At 41.5% G+C, this 20,207-nt stretch overlaps 1 protein-coding gene across 1 annotated transcript in view; it reads left to right on the plus strand.

The window, feature by feature from the left end:
• HSPA12A (heat shock protein family A (Hsp70) member 12A) overlaps positions 1–20,207 on the plus strand; it is a 179,634-nt gene that overhangs the window by 3,811 nt on the left and 155,616 nt on the right. Inside the window, exon 2 of the mRNA XM_023224298.2 lies at positions 10,832–10,919. Coding sequence (XP_023080066.1) covers positions 10,832–10,919 — 88 coding nt within the window. The remainder of the gene's footprint in view (positions 1–10,831; positions 10,920–20,207) is intronic.

A 20,207-nucleotide genomic window follows, 5' to 3' on the forward strand; every position in this document is an offset into this window, starting at 1 on the left:
TTATTCATGAGTATTCCACTTTCTTATTTTTCATAGGTATTAGGAAATATTTGTGGGGTTTTAGCTACAAATACACTCATATATATGCAGATTTTATACATACTTTACACATTATTTTAGTACCTCGGTGATTGTATTTCCATTTCATATTAAGACTGAATGTCAAAGGGCACTTCCAGAGCATCTGAGCTTGAGAAGGGTTGAGTGTATTGCTAACCCTAAACTTACCTAACTGAGGATGGGAGGGAAGAAAGGGGAAAGAAGAAGCTCAGGAGATTTAGAAAGTTCCTGGAACATATCCACGGAGAGAGGGTAGGACTGTACTCTCCTGCTTTAGAAAGAGGAAATGATATTAGAGAGAGGATATAGTCATGACTGTTAACGTCCCATGAGTCTGTAACTGCACTGGAAGGCGTGTATGGTGTGCGACAAGAAACATTTGTCTGGGAATGAAAAAACCTAGGTTGGAGTCCCAGCTGCCCCTAAGATCCATCTACGTCAGTAAAAAGAGATGTTTGGACTGGGGTAGAGTTTCCTAAGCTTTTCGAATATGAAGTCTCCTTTTAACAACAATAACAAAATTCAGCCCCTCTCTGCAATGCAATAGTAGTTATATATAATAACTGTAAATTCAGCAGTGTTTCTAGAGGCATTTATATTTTTATTCATGGAAATTTCATGCATATGAAAAGGGATACATTTATGGGCAAGCCATTATTCAGTGTTGGGAGAGTATTTGGTGTCTTTGGAGTGATGGGCCCTTGCACAGAGCCCACGGGCTTCCTGGTGGCCTTTCTAGAGAACCCCTGAACTGGGTCTTTCCATCTTGGATCTCTCCTACTTTGTAGCCCTAATTTAAGATAAAATATCAGGACACAATCTTTTGCAACCTGCTAACTGAAGACCCTTCATAGAGGAAGTTAACAATTCTTCAGTCTGTGTTTCAGAAAGCATTTCTAAGCTACGTCAGACATTTCCCTAAGTGAAGGTGGATAAAGAAGACGTATTTGTTCATTTTTCCCTAATCCTGTCTAACACCTTTATTTAAATTGGAACTTGTTTGCTGTGACTTTGATGTTCATGAGTGATTATTTAGATGTTATTTTGGGGTTGCTATCAAGTGCTTGTTAATTCTTCTTTCCTACACTTGACATCTATGTTGAATATCATTTTTCATAGGGAACTAATGAACATGACTGCCAGGTGCCTTTAATCATAGGATCATAGAAACTACAGACAGTAGATGGAAGATGTTGCCTTTTCCTCATCTAGAAAATGGGAATAATAATATTAAGTATCTTCACTCAGTCATCTGGCATAGTAAATAAATAAGATTCCTCATCTAGAAAATGGGAATAACGACGTTAACCATCCTCACCCAGTTGTCATGAGTAAGAAATATGATTACCAAGCTAATTGCAAATATAAATAGCTGTAAATTAAATGGTAAGTAATAAAAGTAGGAAATATTTGGCTAATAAATGGGGGAGACCTTTAAAATTTGTTTTTTTCTTTATTGATGTCTGCTGGCAGTAGTCATTACCACTATAATAGTAATAAAATAGTAAACAAAATAGTAATAGTAAACAAAACCAGCCAAAACAACAGTTGCAACTACCTTTGATTGGGCATTTTTATATGCCTGGAGGTTTACTTACATCATTTCATTGAATCTGCAGAACAGCCACCAAAGGTAAGTGATTGGCCCAAAGTCACACAGTTAATAAATAGAGGAGATGGAATTTGAGTCCAGGTCTAGCTGACACCAGTGCCCATATATTTCCCGTTGTGCTCCACTGCCTCTCACAGCTGGAACTCTCTCAGGTTCCACTGTCTTATGCTAGCTGTTGCTAGACTCTTGTCCATCCTCTTTGGAGGAGCCAGTTGAGTTGCTTACTTGGAGGAGGTCTTGAAGAAAGAACTCCCAGTAGGTGGTGTCTTAATCATTGGTTCTCAGGCTGAGCCATACATTAGAATCACCTGGAGATTCCATTGACTTCTACTAGAATCTAAGCACCATTAGAATTTAAACACCGTGCAGAGACATATTGTTTATTTTAATCGTTGCTGCAGTATTGAATGATACTGATGATTGGGCCCTATCCCAGACCTATTAAATTGGAATTTCCAGAGGGTGGGGCCCATGTGTATGTATTTTAAAAATATATGATAATTAATATGCAGCCAAGGTTGCAAACCACTGCTCCAAAAGATTTCTCCATGGATTAGGTCAGAAAGAGAATGACAAAGGCTTCCCCCAGGAATGATCTGTTGATGGATGAAGCCAACAAGGCCTAGGAAATCAAAGCTCCTGAGTTCAAACCCTGGTTCTTCCAGTTCCCACTTGTGTGACCTTTTACAAATTACTTGACCTTTCTGAGCTCATTTCCTCACTGACTAATATTTTTAATTTCATAGTATTGCTAGGAAATGACGTTTAAAAATCCATGTGAAATTCCTTCTGCTGTGGCTAACACATAGTAAATGGTGGTGTCATGACCAAGGAGATGAAGGAAAAGGAAAATGTAGTATTTTAGCAGTTTTGCAGTATTTGTCTGAAAACCTTTATTTAACTTTACACTGGAATCCAGACTGAACTGAATTAAAAGGGAGCCCCTTTTAAAAACAGTATCAGTGAGCTCTTGAGGTGATTATGCCTCCTGGTGATCTATCACTTTTAATTTAGCCTTTAGCATTTGTGCAACATTGTAAAGTTGTGTTGTTTCTCTCTTGCTTCCCAGATAAATAGAAAGCGGGAGCCATAGTCATAATGTGAGTGTCCAAAGCTAGCATCCTGACAAAGGCTATTTTAGATTGAGCCTTCCAGTCATTTGTTCAGAGGCCTTTGACATTGAAGACCAAAATATACTGTTGGAGATGCTACCTCTGGCAGTTTAATTAGTATTTTTCAGGGAATAGACACACAATTTCTATATGAGCAGAATGAAATTGGAAGTAGGGCAATTATTCAGTGAGTTCATATAGTAAAGAAAAAAGGAAAAGATAGAGCAAAGAAACTCTGGCTGGGCGCGGTGGCTCACACCTGTAATCTCAACACTTTGGGAGGTTGAGGCAGGTTGATCACGAGGTCAGGAGTTTGAGATCAGCCTGGACAAGATGGTGAAACCCTGACTTTATTAAAAACACAAAGATTAGCTGGGCGCAGTGGCGGGTGCCTGTAATCCCAGCTACTTGGGAGGCTGAGGCAGGAGAATCGCTTGAACCCGGGAGGCAGAGGTTGTAGTAAGCCAAGATCGCGCCTGGGCGACAGAGCAAGACTCCATCTCAAAAACAAACAGACAAACAAACAAACAAACAAAACTCTTTAAGCAAGCTCTTTTGCCATTTTTAAATAGATAATTTTTTTAACTTTATAGAAGTAGCTACAGCTTAAAGGTATTTTTGTAACGTATCTACAGGGCTAATAAAGCAAAAGGAATACATATAAAATAGCTTTAAAAGGCCAGGTTTTCTAATTTATACTTCTTTTATTAATCTAAAAATAGCAAAATAAACAATATGATTGTACTTATTGTGAATGAAGAAAATGTTAAATGTATTTTCCACATAGGGGGCAGCAAAGAAGAGAGAGGAAGAATCCTAGTTAAGAGGACCAGTTAGATGTTTTATCAAGTTATGGCAAAAAAATGTTTTCTTTGTGACTCTTGTAAATATCGATTGGATTTGTTTCCTGGCCCCTGAGAGTTCTGTGCCTGTTTTATGGCTGCACTTGAATGAGTATTAATATATTGTTTGACTTTTGTAATTAAATTTGAGAACCCGATTGAAGAGGATTTTAACTTCCTTGAAAATGTACTTTAAGTTAATCTGCTTAAGAGGAATTATCTGTTCGTTGTTAGCAAAATCAAAAGACTGCCTCTGCCTTATAACTGATGATTTCTACAGGCCTGGTTATGAATCTTATGGTAATGTTAAACCTTCAAAAATTATTTGGGGAATTAAAAAAATTATGTTGTCGACTTAGCACTTGACTTTAGATTAATTATTCGCAAAGTGTAGTTTTTTTTTTTTGTCATTATGGTGGTGTTTTCTCTTTTTCTGCCATAATTTTGTCTTTTAGAGTTGGCAGCTATTTTGTCCCAAGGAAGTTTTAGAACCACAGTTCTTTGAGTATTAAAAAAAAAAATAACAGTCACAAATGAAGAATGAGAACTGTTTTTCAAAGAACTGTATTTTGGAGGAGTAAATTCTCAGTATTTTTTTAGCAAATAAAATCATTTTAGGCAAATTTATCAGTATTGGTTTAACTGCTTCTCTTGCGTATATGACAAACATCTATCAATTATTATAATTGAAGCCCTATGTACTTCAAAAATTATTCAAGGTGATGTATGTGAATGAATCTCAAATGTGTTAAATTTCTATACCAGATGTTAAAAAATACACTGAATTGTGTTGAATGCTGACAAGGGATAATGTATGATTAATCCTGTTTTTAATTAAATAATATAATTAATTATTATATTTTGTGATTGTGCATTCAACACCTTAGGTAGAGATTACAGAGATAAAACTGCCGATGATCAGCATCTGTTTGTCAGAAAAACGTTTCTATTAATACTTAAAGGAGAAAAGTTTAGTAAAGATCAAAGACTGAAATATGATTTCTAAAATGGAAATGCTTTTATTATGTTATTAATGATGTTTGTCTTTGGCCTGAGCTACAATTTTAACTGCTACAGTTGGGGGATAGGAAAGAATAGGAAAGTGCGGGAGTATCTAACACACAGTTGTACTCAGAATGAAATAAAGAGTTGTGTGTATTAGGAGAATGTTGTATGAAATTACTTTCACTTGAAATGAATAATTGAGGCAAAAGTGAGGTATGGATTAGAAGTATCTGGGTGTCTGCCCTCATCCCCATTTGTGTGTATGTGTGTGTGCCTAGAGATACGTCCAAGGAAAGCAGCGTGAGTAACTCAGGCTTCACTCTGTTCCACTGCCCTTACCGGAGCTATCAAAGTGCCCTGAGGGAGCTGCACTTGTTCAACAGCTACTGTTAGACTGTTGTGAAAGTTGGAGTTGATCTATGAACAACTGATTGATTTAAAACATCACTGAGCAATCCTAGGTAGTCATCCTTCCCAAAGGTCACAACCAAATATTTGTACTGTAGTCTTACAAACTTTCGGGAAACTTGAAAATGGAGAAGATAGTGAAACACACTCACAAGGCAGGAATTCCATCTGAATTCCGCTTAGATCTCTGTACCTCCTAAAGAATTTTCCTGCCTTTAACATGTTAAAAGCAGAGTTCCTGTTTGAGGGAACTAGTGCCAAATTTCTGTTTGATGTAAAATTATTCTCAGCCAACACTTGTTGATATTCCTATTAACTGTGGATCTGACCTGAAGTTTGGTTGCCTAATCATAAATGCTTTCTTTTTTTTATAGCTAAACTGATAGGAAAAATACAGTTTCTGTGCTGATTTTGAGAATACAGAATCAAATACAAAATCAAAGACTCTGTTTTTTTAGGGTAAAAACAAAGGGCTATAACTTTTATTTTAAAGAATATTTGAAATAAATAAAATATATATTTATCAATGCATAGCTTTAGAATGAATGTTTTCCTGTGTATCATCATTTATTAGTTTACTGAAAACACAGCCATTTTAAATTCTAAACCAAGAAATTAATAATTGCAAGAAAAAAATTATCTGTTCAATTAGTAATTTTTGTATACTTCTTGTAAACCGAATGTTGCAAAATTAGTTGTCTTTTTCAGAGATAATTATAAATCTGCAAAACAGGATATGCAGTCAAAATGGACTCAAAACAGGAACTCTTTTTAATTTATATTTGCAAGAGACTTTATCTCCAAATATTATATATTATATGAGAACAACAACAACAAAAAATCACCGTGTGTTTTGTTTTTAACTAAAAAGAACTGACTTTCCCGTCCGTATGTATGCTGTCTTGAGTTCAACCCCAATTCACTAGGGGCATGCCTTGGACTTTTCACATTCTTTCAAGCCCCAATACTAAAGAAAAAAAAAAAAAGGCACTAACCTTCTTGGCACAAAACTAGACCCTGGCTGGTACATCAAACGTTGCACACACGTCTGTACCCTCTGGGGTTAAGGCTCAGCCGCCACATCGGGATCAGTCCATATGATTACTATGTTTATGATAGACCCCACCTTGCTTCCAAATTGAGGCTTTAAGAGTATACACGTCATGCCGTCCTGTCTCATCTATTTTTGACAAAATGTGTCGGTGAGATTTTAGGGTTTTGTTTTGTTTTGTTTTTTACAGTAGGCATCTACGAAGTCCTTTGGAATCAGTCATGCTTGTGTTGATTACTAAAGTTCATCTCTTTCAATGGGGTATTTTTAAATAAGCTGTGACTTTGGATGGATATTATTGGAGGAATGGAGCTGTGATCCCTGTCAAACTGAGAAAAACAAGGGTATGGGAAGACTCCTTTGGCTACTTAGTGCTTTGTGACTTTTGAGGAAACTGCAGCGCGTAATTCTAAGAACATTGTAGGAAACAGCACAGTAGAGCCAGGCTCTTCGTGGGGGAGGGGAGTAAAGGCTGTGCTCACGTAGCTTCAGTAATGTCTGACTTGATCCTAAACACTGCGGTTGAAATGTTCCTTTAGAATGATCTTGTGCATACTAATCTGTTTCTTTCCTTAGCCAGTAGTTCTGTATTAATTCAGGAGCTATAAAACAAAGTTCAGATTGATATCATTTTCCAACTGTGAAAGTATGTTCACCTTATGTATTGAATACAAACATTTCAACAGGCCCTGTTACCCACTGGCCTGACTGTTAACTTTTTATGAAAGTATAAAGGACCTTTACACTTCTGTGTGTTAACTTTTAGTGGATGAAATACATATTGACAAATGTAAACACATGGATTTACTAAGCACCTAAGGTGCTCAGGTTGAAGTGTGTGTGGCTCTCACTACAGAAAGAAGTTGAGAAAACTGAATTATGAAGAATTTAGCAGTTACTGCTCAGAACAATCACATTTTAGCCCGGGTTATAATTCTCATCTCTCTGTGCATTTAACCGGCTGTGCCTTGACAGAGGAATAAGGCAACATTTAAAAAAAATGCAGTCTTTTAGTTTTTGAATGCAAGCCCCAGCAGCTTTACAAACCCTCTTTTATATGAAGTTAAGACCAACTTAACTAAAGGTTAAATTGTACCTTATGAAGTCGGATGGTTTAAAATGTGCAGTGGAGATCCATGTGAAGAATAAGATGTAAAGCATAATTTTGTTGCCTCTGAACTTTGGAATTCTAGGCAGACTTCTTGCATCATGTACAAATAAACCAAAAAGGGGCATGCAGAAGTGAAACCAGTCCTGTGGCTGCTGTCAGATTTGACATTCATTCCACTGATGATGTGTTGGTTTGGCTTGTTTTTCTCCACTTCAAATGTTCTGTTTTTTCCCCCCTCCAGAAATATGGTGAAATGGTGTTAAAACTGTCCACACACGCTCTCACCCTGGGAGTTCATGCGGAGGACACTCAGCCTGAGGACCAGCAGCAGGCCCGCCACCCCCACCTCCCTCCCACGCAGAATGCCACCTCCCAGGCCTTCCCATCACACCCTGGCTTGCTGTGCTTCTCTGTACGAATGGGGTTTCTGTTTCCAGCCTCAATAGTCCAAGCTGTTCTCTTCTTGGATGCAGGGGCTTAATTCATCCCCCTTTCCTCTGCCTTGACCACCGATCAAATAGGCAAAGCTACTAGAAATTGTCGTGTGGTGTAATTTGCCACTTACTATCTATTTCCCATCACAGTATATGAATCTTTGTTTTTCCTTAAGGGACTCAGAGCCCAGGCAGAACTTTTGGGGTTATTAGTTTCATATTTTATTTAGTTCTATGTTATTAAATTAAACATCTAATTATATGTGTCACTTTACAGACAAATTTTTTTTTTTAAGAAAACCCTGTCAGTATGAGCAAATAGAAACACATATAAATTCCTGATTAAAAGACTGTCAACATGATTCTTCATATTCGAGAATCGGTTTATTTAATGAGCTTAGATTTAAAGAATTTTTTTTGCGTTCTTTTTACTAAATAGGTAGATAAAAATACCTTTTATTATCGGTAGGAAAATACCTTTTATTATATACAGTGTATTTTGGTATAGTATGTGTTATTGCCCTAGCTGGATATCATCTATTTTCTGATAGTATTAAAATATTTTAAAATCTAAAATCCCCAGTCTCTAAATTCTAAGAAAAAAAAATACTGCACGTATGTTCAGCTGTGGAAGTTGTACCATGACCTTTCAGAGGGTTTAGCTGCACAAAGTTCTACAGCCTTTTCAGATTTATTGCCATAAATGGTCTTGTTTTGTAGCTCAGTTCTCTGTGCTCTTTGTCAGTAAGTGGGCAGATGTTTTTGCGTTTTTATAAAAGTGCAGTAATAGGCATGTCTACTGCCTTTATTTCATCAGCTAGAAGAACCATATCCATGGCTTATCCTGATGACAGGTGATTCACCTGAGCTTTGTTCCCAGATTGGTAGCGGGCAACATGGCGTGTCGTAAGTGGCCCTTCCCACCAACTGAATTGAAAAAGGTTTCTTTCCGATTTACATATAAACTTACGCTTTCACCTGTTGGAGGAAAATGAAACCATCACTAACAGTTTTTATTTTGTTGGCAGGTTCATGCCTGTGACAAAGAGATTTATCCCCAGGTGAATTACTCCTTCACATTGGTGTGGCAATGACTATTTAATAAAGCTATTTATGAAAACTCCTTCAGTGTGTGGTCCCCGTTCCCACAGTGTGTCACTGCCGCCGCCAAGTGACAGGTCTGAAAAATCAGCAAATCGTAAACAATTAAGGCATCAATTCCTCCTTCCCAAACCAAGGCCCCTGCTACCTCCTAGATAAAGATAGTGTCTACTTCTGTAAGGAGAAACGAAGACCCTTCCCCAAATCACACTGGACCTAATGGGTGTCCCTCCAAATTCATGGTCTCTCAGAGAAGAATGGCATGGGTGATGAAGAAAAGAATTTCTTTCTCTGAACGTATAGATGTAATTTTAGGGTTGAAGGAGTGTGCGTATGTGTCTGTGTGTGTTCGGTTAGTTTACCACAACCTCACACAAAAATCATACTGTACAGCAGGGAAGAAATTCTCTGTCTTAAAAATCCACCAGTCACACCAAAAATTTGCAACTCCAGGAACACACACATACTTGGGGATGTATGCAAAGACTGTTCTCTTCTGCAACCTCATTCTCGAACGGGTCTAAGAGCTTTTCAATTGCTGTGACATTTTCAGCCAGGGAAGTAGTAGTTGTTGCAGAGCAATGTTTTACAGGCAATTACTTTATATGATCAATGGAGCAATTCCCCTTCCAGAAAGGAACCAAAGCGATCTAGTTAAATCATTAAAGAGAGAAAGAGAGTGGGAGAAAGGGTTCATCTCATTAGCAGGTGCCAGTGCTGCAGGCTCCGTGGCGGCACACAATGTCACTGGCCCTTTAAGACAATGACTGCGCTCCCTCCACCACTGCCACCCCCTCCCCTGTAGCTGTTGACAGGTCTAAACCTCCCTAGCAGCCCATTGTGGCCGCAGTAGGAGGCACCTGCAGAAAATGTGCCAAAACCAGGCAGGGAGCAAGAGCTTTTCAATAAGCTCCACAGCTGGAGAGGAGAGGCAACACTAAACAACCAGCCTGGGCCCAGGCATGTGATGGGAAAAGAGGTCAAAAACAGACACCTCCTATGGGCTTTCTGAGCACTGTTCGGTTCAATTTGCTGACATCTTCTAGCTGGCTTTTCTCTATTTGCTTAATATGCTGAGGTATTTAGCTTAAAAGCACTAAATGCCTCATCATGATGAGTCGTTTTCTCTTTCCCCATTTACTGTTATTAAGGACATTTTCCAGCATTTTCACTGTCTTTCTGCCCCAAACTAAGATTGTTTTCTTTTGCTCCTCTCTTGTGACTACTCACAGGCATTCACCACCACACACCGCCTGCTTGATTTCACTCATCTTTAATTCAGGGATGAGTAAAGCTCTCCAAATTTAGGATCTGTGCTACCTTTGTAACATACACACTCCTGACTGCTTTCGGCACGTGTGTGGATGCTGAATTCTTGCATTCCAAGTAGTAAACATGTATTATGCATCTACTGTGTACCCACCAGTGTTCGCAGGGCTTCTAGAAATCCACAGATGAACAAGACATGCTTTTCCCCTTGTACTGTTTAGGACCCAGCAGAGGGAATGAACAGCTAATATAACTGTGGGTTCTGGGAATCTGTTTTACACCCAGGCGCTTGTGTTTGTAATATCTACAGCCCTTTTAAGAATAAGCAGGAGTGGAAGGAGAGGACGGGGAGTACCCTGGGATGGGCTGGTGGTATATTGGCTCCATCAAGTTTGCCTTGGGGAACCAGAGGACAGAGTCTCAGTGTCATCTCTCCAAGGTAAATAGAGAGAGAACCGGGCCTGGTTCCTCAGTTTTGGCAGCTCTTGTCTCTCCATGACTCCTTACATGCACACAGCGCTTCCCAGTTTTTGTGATTTTCCATCTATTTTTTTCTTTCTTGATGTAGTAAGGCATTATCTCTGTCTTGCAGATGAAAACATGTGAGACTCAGGGCTAAGCACCTTGCCCAAGGCCACACAACAAGTAGGTGGTAAGTGCACAGGCCTGCCAGGGACCCAGCTCCTCTGTGCCCACCTAAATCTTTGCTTCCCTCCTGTCGGGTACTGCCTCTTCAAACTGTCAACCAGCACGAGTACGCGACTTAAGAGCGACATGGAAACAAAGCGACATTTTCACAGTGCAACTCTTTCCCCCCCTCCTACAGATGGAGAGTGTTGGCGTGTACGGATTCTGTGGGTGTAAAGCAAAGAACAAAATGAAGTGTGATTCAAGGTGGGAAATAGCCGCTTCAGGTAGGAAATGAACTAATGTGTGTAAGTATCAAACTGGCCTCTGAAATAACTACCCCAGACCTCATTCCTCTCGAGAGGGACTAGGTACGTTTAAAACTGGGATGTTTAAACTTCTGCACAAGTAAGATGTTTGCCAAACCACTGCTGCAAAACCTGCTTATTCAGAACACCAGGAAGTGGGAAGATGTTTGAGAGAATTTCAGAGGCACCCTTGAGTCAGAAAACAAATTCGTTTCCCACCTATCCAAAGCCTAGAATCGTCGCTGGCCACACTCACACGCACAGATCATGGACCTGGCATCCGTCTAGCCTGCCGGCTTCATGCTGTCTTCCTGCCCTGCTCTGGTGGCCCTGGAAGATTGGCTCTGTGAGGGCCCATACAAAGGCAGGAAGAGATGGCCTCTCGCTCTTCTGGGCTTGTTTTTGCCTTAACATGTCTCTCCTCTCAGAGGACTGGTCCTCTTCCTCCTTCTTCTTCGGTGCCTCCCTCCAATTCTGGAGAAAACAAGTGGACTATTCATGTAAAAAGAGAAAGACTGAGAAAGGGAGGGGGAGATGCCACCGACAAACTCCATTGAAAGCCACTGGCTGTTCATTTACATTCACACTTTTAAAACATGTTAACTAATGATGTTAAATGGTTTGCCAAAGGTCCTGGCAGGTCAGTTGTAGAAGTGTCATTTCTGCCTAATTAGGGCTCTTGTGGCTGCCTGGGGCCTCCCAGTGCAACCGGTGACAAGCCGAGAACTGACAGCTTCAATTGCAGCCAATAGGAAGGTTGGGCTGGTCATGTTTTCCAACTCAGCCAGGTGTTTGCTGAATGGGGGAGGGGCCTGGCGAGATCTGAGCGCTTCTATGATCCTTTTTCTTTTATTGCGGCCTCCCAAGTCCTTCCCCTTTGCCTGTCTTGTCTTGTGTCAAGGTCAAGAATGGGCTTCGCTAAATCAGCAATTTGGGTTATCTCTGGGAGGCCATTAGCAATCCCCAGCCCAGACGTTTCGAGTGGTCTCAGACCCCAGATGCTAGACTTTTTTTTCCTCCGTAAAAATCAGAGAGTAGGAAAAGAAAGGGAATGCTTTAGGTGAAAAACAACAGTAAGAACAAAACAAAACAAAACAAAACAAAAATGCAGAAAACTGTGTAGTCCTGAGAGTGTTAAACTTCTGAAGACATAATAATAAAATTGCTTAAGGAAAAAACCATGAAAGCATCCCAATCAATGCTTTCAATATTGGAAAGAATAAAAGACTGTAGTGAAAACAAATTCTGTAATATTCAGTGGGATCAACAGTACCTGTCACATAGTAGGTGCTCAATAAATAAATTTCTTGATCTGAATTGGTTTTTCAGGAGAAAAATTATTGTCTGAGAAACAAAGAGTGATTGGTTGAGATTTTGCTCTTTTTCATGCTTGCCTTAACTCTTTCTATTATGTTCTTTGAGCTTCTCCGTTGACCGTAAAATGCTTGCTAAGTTGTAGTTCCACGTTATGGGTTGACATGATTATCTTGTTGTTTTGTTTCGTTTTGTTTTTAACGACTTAAGCAAAATACCATTAATTCTCAGCTCCCCCAGACTGCAGCAGCTACCACACAAAGAAGCAGTCCTATGGCAATGACAGGACATCTGTGTCCAGGATTTGGATGTGACGAACTGGCAGTTCCTGCAGGGATGACGGTACTCCCTAGTTGTGTCTGAATTGGACGCACCAGCACTTGAGCACACACAAACGCACGTGAACAGATGGAACATGTTATGGGCCTGTTAGCCAAGGAATGACAGAATTAATCCATGGGCATTTGCGGCCAATGTTGTGTTAAACTAAAGGGAAAAAGTGAACAGGGAAAAGCAATGTTTGTTTTATGAAAATCTCAGACCCAATCCTTAGTTCTGGAAGTGAGGGGTGTCTAAAACAAAGGGCATCTGAAACTTTGGTTTTTCAGCTTCCTTTCCGTGACCTCTTTCCCCACCGCTGCCTCTGTTTTCTCTAATATGGAACAGTGAAAATGGGGGCCAGCAAAACAGATTGTTGGTGCCTGTTGATTTTATCAAAGGAAGGTTAGATTAAGAAAGACGGCATAAGTGAGCACACCTAGGACAATACCTGGCATATCTCAGGTGGCCAATGGCAGTGAATTCTCTCCCTGCTGTCATGAGTTCTCGAAGGTTGGAGTCCGTGCATGCCAAGTTATTTTTTCGGCCTGATAGCAGGTGAGCTACTGAGTGAAGACAGAGACTGGACGCTCATTCAGCTCTGAATCTTCAGCACCTTGCATGGAAGGTGCACAGGACATATTTGAAAAATAATTAATAGAATTGACTAATAGGCTGACCTCCTGAATGATGAATGAGCAAATTGATCTAGAGGTATTCAAAACTGTTTAGTTGACTGTCCCAAACTTTTTCAGACCTCTTCTGCCACTGACTTCCCTGAAAAGACCCTTTGCAGCCGGGCGCGGTGGCTCACGCCTGTAATCCCAGCACTTTGGGAGGCTGAGATGGGCGGATCACGAGGTCAAGAGATAGAGACCATCTGGCCAACATGGTGAAACCTCGTCTCTACTAAAAATACAAAGATTAGCTGGGTGTGGTGGCACATGCCTGTAGTCCCAGCTAGTCGGGAAGCTGAGGCAGGAGAATGGCTTGAACTGGGGATGCGGAGGTTGTAGTGAACCAAGATCGTGTCACTGCACTCCAGCCTGGCAACCGAGCAAGACTCTGTCTCGCTCGGTAAAAAAAAAAAAAATCCCTTTGCATTTTTGTCCTATCCTGTTTTGTCTGTCCCTTTCAGACCGTATCACGCATTCTTTTTCCTCTTTGGTGACCTTCTTTGTCTTTCTTGCTACTCCTGTACACTGTTGTTTACTCACACTGCTTTTATTCTGAGCTCTCATTTCTATTTCCGGTTCTAACGCCTATCTTGTCCATGCCTCCCACACTCACCTCCGACTCGGTGGCCTGATCCGCACAGCTATGATGGATGTTTGAGCACTTTGAGGGTGAACTGTTGTCATGCGGCCTTTTTGAGTGCTAAAAAGTGACCACTTAAGATTTTCCTTGCGGTTAGTAAGATGAGTATTTTAAAATCATTCTGGAGGAGATTAGTGGTAAAGAAAACCTTCCTCAGCAACTAAATCATTTTGGAAAAATAAGCCAATTAGTTGATAAAACAAAAATCCTTTTGAAGACTTGTGAACAGAGGAAAGGACATGTGAATTACAGGTTTTCTGTTTTGTGGCATTGATATACTCCAGTAGTATTCGTGATAGCTGATTATCGCGATGGTGACCCTGGAAAGGTGAAATTATGTTCAGTTGAATATGGCCTAACCCTTCTCAAAGGACAATTTGATTTTGTTACTCCGCTGTTAAGGGCTTTTTGGTGGCCCTTCGAGATCTGGCTCTGGCTTCTCTTTGACCTTGAACCCTCACTCTGGTTGTGCTGATCTGCTGACCGTCCTCCGGACATGGTAGGGTGTTTCATGCCACAGGGCCTTTGAATAAACCTTTCCTATCCTTGGAATGAATGCCTTTTCTTCCTTTTGTTCCCCTGCCAAACACATGCTATTAGGAAAGATTCAACTCCATGTCACCACCTCCACAAACTTCTCCTGACACCTCCCAAGTTAGAGTGACCTTTTTCTCTTGTGTGCCCCCCACTGTCGAACTTGATGTTCCTGTCAGTAACAACAGTGCTGCTAACAATGAGGGTTTCCTTTCATTGAGTGCCTTTTGGTTCCAGTAAGTGTAATTGCTTTCACTTGTTAGATCATTTAAGTCCTGCCACCCTATGAAGAGGCCGTTATTATAGATACAGTCATGCATTGCTTAATGACAGGGATATGTTCTGAGGAATTCATTATTAAGCAATTTCATCATTGTGTGAACATCATACAGTGTACTTCCACAAACCTAGATAGGATAGCCTACCACACACCTAAGCTATTATATGCGGGATAGCCTGCTGCTTCTAAGCTATAGACCTGTACAGCATGTTACTATCCTGAAGCTGTAGGCAGTTGTAACCCAGTGGCGAGTACTTGTATATCTAGACATAGAAAAGGTACAGTAAAGATACAATATTATAATCTTACGGGACCACAGTCATATATGTGGTCTGTCGTTGACCAGAATGTCATCGTGCAGTGCATGACTGTATTTATTTTACCAACAAGGACCCTGCAGCTCAAGTTGCACGTTGGATGTCATACAGTTTCAAAGTGGTGAAGCTGGGTCCGGAACCCAGCCAGCATGACTCAATCCACATTATTGGCCGCCATGAATATAGAACCACCAAACCAACTACCTTCCATTATAAATAGCCACCATGGTGATAGGAGGGGCATTTCCGTTTTCAGTGTGTCTTCTCTAGATGGTGAGCTCCTTGAGGTTGGTGACACTCATAACTTTGTGTTCTAGTGCTTATCCTTGGGCCAGCACATGAAAGAGACTCTTTAAGTGCTGACTGGGTTTAATAAGATGGAATTGAATTGTACTGTAGTGTATATTAATATATATGTATATATGCACATATCCTCTCCCTGACCCTCTTGCTCTTTATATATTTGCATATACTTATAATATATGCATATTTAGATAGGTTTTTATATATATTTTATATACGTACATATATGCATTTTTTTTTTGAGACAGGGTCTTGCTCCGTCCCCCATGCTGGAGTGCAGTGGTGTGATCACGGTTCACTGCAGCCTTGACCTCCCGGGCTCAAGGGGTCCTCCCAGCTCAGCCTCCCAAGTAGCTAGGACTACAGGCATGCACCACCACACCTGGCTAATTTTTGTATTTTTTGTAGAGACGGGGTTTCACCATGTTGCCTGGTTCTCAAACTCCTAGGCTCAAGTAATCCACCCACCTTCGCTCCCAAAGTGGTGGGATTACAGATGTGAGCCACCACAACCAGCCCATATATGCATATTTAATATACATATGTAACATATACATACACATATACACATCTATGCACATAAAATAACATAATATGTGTATGTGTGCATAAATTAACATTTTCTATATAAAGATGGCAAGAGAGGCAGGCGGAGAAAGAATCAGCTGCAGTCTGGAGGAATATATGTGTGTTACTTGGTTTCTCTGACTTTAAATTCTCTGTTAATCTATATTCCTTGTAAAGTAGATGATAGCATGTATCTTGGCCTACATGTTTCTAAAGACAAACCTCTAAGCTCTTAAAGTTCTGTCATGGTGTGTGTCATGGTACATTTAAGTCAGAAAGCCCATTAGAGGAGGAGGATGCCTGGCTAGAATAGCTAGAATAGTGTTCTTGAGTTTTTCCATGTGTGTTGTCTCAGGTAGGAAGATGACAAGTCCTATTTTGTTGTTGTGTGATTCCTCATCATTCAGTCCCTGCAGACTGAGCTTGTTAATGGTGGTGAACATGAGTTTTGTTCTTTGCCAGGAGCACCCACCAGTGCCCATAACGCCCTCCCGGAATGTGCTGGGCAGTATGTTTAGGGTAAGACTGACTAATGACCCTACACTGAGAATGGCCTTAGCACAAACCCAGAAGGCTCTGCTAGAGCTCAGAGGCAGCCACGAAATTTGGAGAGCTGGATGACGGTTCACTAAGAGAATTCAAGCTGTCAGTCTTCCTGCGTACCCTTTGGATTCTATTCTGATGCTGTTGCTTGTAGAGGGAAAAAGTTCATGTGTCATTTATATACAAGTGCCCATTTGACATTGAGTGAGTCACATTTATTTTACCCTATATGAACATAAAATCTGTTTTAAAATCAGATTCTAGAACTTTAAAAGGATTCTTATGTATTTTTCTGAAGTAATTCAGTGACCCTAGGTAAGCCCGCCCCACCTGGCCTGGTGCGTGACCCTTTTCCTGCCCCCTCACCCGTTCTGCTCCTTGCTCCTCTCTCTGTGCCTTGGCTCCCCTTCCCGGAACCCTTCCTCCTGGCCTTGCCAAATCCTGCCCATCCTTTGAGAACCTCTTATGCTCATGGCTGTCTTACCCCTTCCTGCTTTGCTGTGGTATCTGTTGGTCTGTTCTCATGCTGCTAATAAAGACATACAGGAGACTGGGTAATTTATAAAGGAAAGAGGTTTAATGGACTCACACTTCCACATGGCTGGGGAGGCCTCACAATCATGGGGGAAGATGAAGGAAGAGCAAAGGGACTTTTTACATGGCGACAGGAAAGAGAGCTTGTGCAGGGGAACTCCCATTTATAAAACCATCGTATCTCATGAGACTTATTCACTACCATGGGAACAGTATGGGGGAAACCACCCCCATGATTCAATTATCTCTACCTGGCCCCTCCCTTGACACGTGGGGGTTATTACAATTCAAGGTGAGATTTGGGGACACAGAGATTTGGGCTGTGGGGACACAGCCAATCGATATATGGCATATGCAATCTGATCACCCCTTCCAAACTTCTCTCTTAAAAATGCAACACTGACAGCATGTGGAGGCTTGGATGGAAATATGGTAAAAATTAAGACATTGTTTCTCACACTTTCGCACCAAAGTGATACAAATCCCAGAGCTGAGGCAACTAGTGTTTCTGCCAGAATAGAATGTCCTTGAACTTTTCTGTTGTTTTTAAATATTTGCAACTATTTATTGTTCTTCTGTAAAAGCCAGAATTTGTGGTTGTGTATATAAAAGTAATGTTCTAAAGTGTGCCTTTGTGTGTCCTTGATGCAGGACCGACTCGGACTTGTGACCTGTGCAGTCACACAAGGCCCTGCATGTGGTTTAGTGCTCCACTGTCACCATCTTGAGATTCTTAATACCTTGAACGAGGGGTCCTGTATTTTTGTTTCATGCTGGGCCCAGCAAATTACATAGGTGATCCTGCCTTTGGGGTTCTGCAAGGCCCCTAACTGTGAAGCGTGCATCGAGTTACAGCTTTAAATCTTAACATGACTTCATCTGTTATGGCCCACCCAGGACAGTGCAGGAAGCTGGGTGCCCTTTAAAAAAGGAGTCTGGGCTGAAGAAGGTGGAGAGGTAGGAAGGGTTGTGGGTCCTGAATGCCAGCTTTGCCAGGGCTATGCCTCGCAGCCATGGCCTTACTGCCTGTCTACCACAGGCCAGGAGGTGCACAGTCATTCTGTAATTCACATGCAGTAAAACTCTTTGAGAGTTCTGTTTTTCACCTGGAACTGCCAAGTCATTTGGTGAAGATTTCCTGCTTGTTTGAAGTCTGCAGAGAAAAACCGCTAATGAAACATACCACATTTGGAAATGAACTTTTTAAAGTGTGTATCCGTAAGTTCTTATTCCATCTCTTCCTTTTATTTTATAAATGCCTGTCTTATTTCAAAAGGGACTTTCAGGCATAGGTATAACAACATAATAAGAACAATACATTAGAGAAACAGGACTGGAAAGAAACTAGGGCAAAGTCAGGGGTCAGGTTGGATCACAAATGCATACCACGAGGTCTTACTGAATTTTCATTTGCAAATGCCTGTGAGATTCCCAGTAGCAGAACGAAGGAACACAATCGGTCATATCTATATGCAGCAGCAGAAGGGTGGGGCGGAAAGCAGCTCACAATTTGGCTTGCACCGTCCACCGCAGAGAATTTAGAGATGTCTTGGGAACATGAGTGGGGCTTTCCGGGAATCTGTTTACCTGAGACACTAAGTCCTCTCTCCCTTGGACATCCCCAGATAGTCCAGCAGGAAGCTTTATTTGGAGAAGAGGGGCAGTTTGGAGCACTTTATGACGTCTCGTCACCCAGTTTGTCCTACAAATGCCTTCAAACTGAGTGGGGCTTGAGCAAACAAAACCCAGAGCTTCACTCCTCCCCGCCTCTGCGCTGGCCCTGCAGTGTTGTGAGTTGGTGGCTCCAGTGACATGGCAGCGGCAGTGAGCCAGGCGCTGGCAGTGTTGGTGACACTCACGTGGTGGTGGTGGCAGCAGCACTGGCAGTGTCTGTACCAGCAGGAGAGGTAGCACCAGCACCTCCAAAGTGGATGCGGCAGCATCACAGTGGCCGCAGGGGCCAATCGGCTGCAGTCGGTGTAGTGGCAGTGGCCGGGAGTGGCCCAGCAGGGGCTCTGCCAGCAAGGGTGAGCCCTGCAGATGACTCCATGGATGACAGAAGCTCGGACACAGGAGACCTTGGAGAGCCTTATCCCAGGAGGTGCTTGAGGCTCCCCCTTGAGGAAGACCTCTCCAGTGATGGGGGAAGTTGGAGCCAAAGAAAGCTCCTTATGTTATCAAGATGTCCCTTTTTTAGCCTGAGGATATTGTGACCCCTGAAGGTATTAATGATGTTCTAGAGCATTTGAAAGACAACAGCCAACTAACTGGTTAAGCGCAGCTCAGTTTTTCCCTAGTGTGGGTGGCTGAGCACACATTCATTAATTCAGTGATTCATTCAGCCGACATCTGCGGAACCCCTGCTGGCTTCTGGAGTCAGCTTGCTGGGATCGGAATCTGGCTTGCCACTTACTAGTCTATGACCTCGAGCAAATGACGTGATTCCTGGGTGTTATGTAATATGAAGTGTGAATTACTAAGTATCCGCCTCACTGGGTTTTAGGAGAATCAAATACATGTCAAGTGTTTAACATGGTGCCTGGCACAGATTAAGCATCCAAGAAGTGTGAATTATGATTAAAGGCTGTGAGACGTACAAAGAGCCACATACTTCCCCATTCATTCAAGTATTTCTTGTCCATATAAGGAAATGCTACATAGCGCAACTCCAGAAGGCTACACGTTAACTGGGGGTATCACACGGTAGAGAAATTATGGGTGATTTGATTTGATTATTTATCTGCTTTTTAGGATTTTTCCAGTGTATGTGAACTGTTTGTGAGATTTTAAAACAGAAGGAAAAACCACCCCATTTGCCTTTCCCTTTGGTACTTCTGTGACACCCGTGTCGTCCATCAGTTCCCATGCAGGCAGGGACGTGACACTCACGCATCTGTAGATGGCTCAGACTCTCAGAAGCTTGTTTCTTAGAGGATCTGCTTGTAGTTTCTGGCTTTTACGTTTCTTTCATTCATTCAAGAAATACTTATTAAGCACTTTCTATCTGCCAGGCATATTGATAAGTTCTGGTGAGTGAAAACCAATGGCTCCTGTGATGGAGCTGGTAATTTATCAAGGTTCTCAGACTGTCATCCAATAATTAAATAAATATGTCATGACGGATGGAAGTGAGATGAAGGCAAGGAATGCGATGCGATGAAGGTGGACAGCAGAGATGAAGGTGGAGGAGGCAGGGGAATGCGGTGCGATGAAGGTGGACAGCAGAGATGAAGGTGGAGG

Source organism: Piliocolobus tephrosceles, chromosome 9, assembly GCF_002776525.5.
Source record: "Piliocolobus tephrosceles isolate RC106 chromosome 9, ASM277652v3, whole genome shotgun sequence".
In the NCBI taxonomy this organism is placed as follows: domain Eukaryota; kingdom Metazoa; phylum Chordata; class Mammalia; order Primates; family Cercopithecidae; genus Piliocolobus; species Piliocolobus tephrosceles.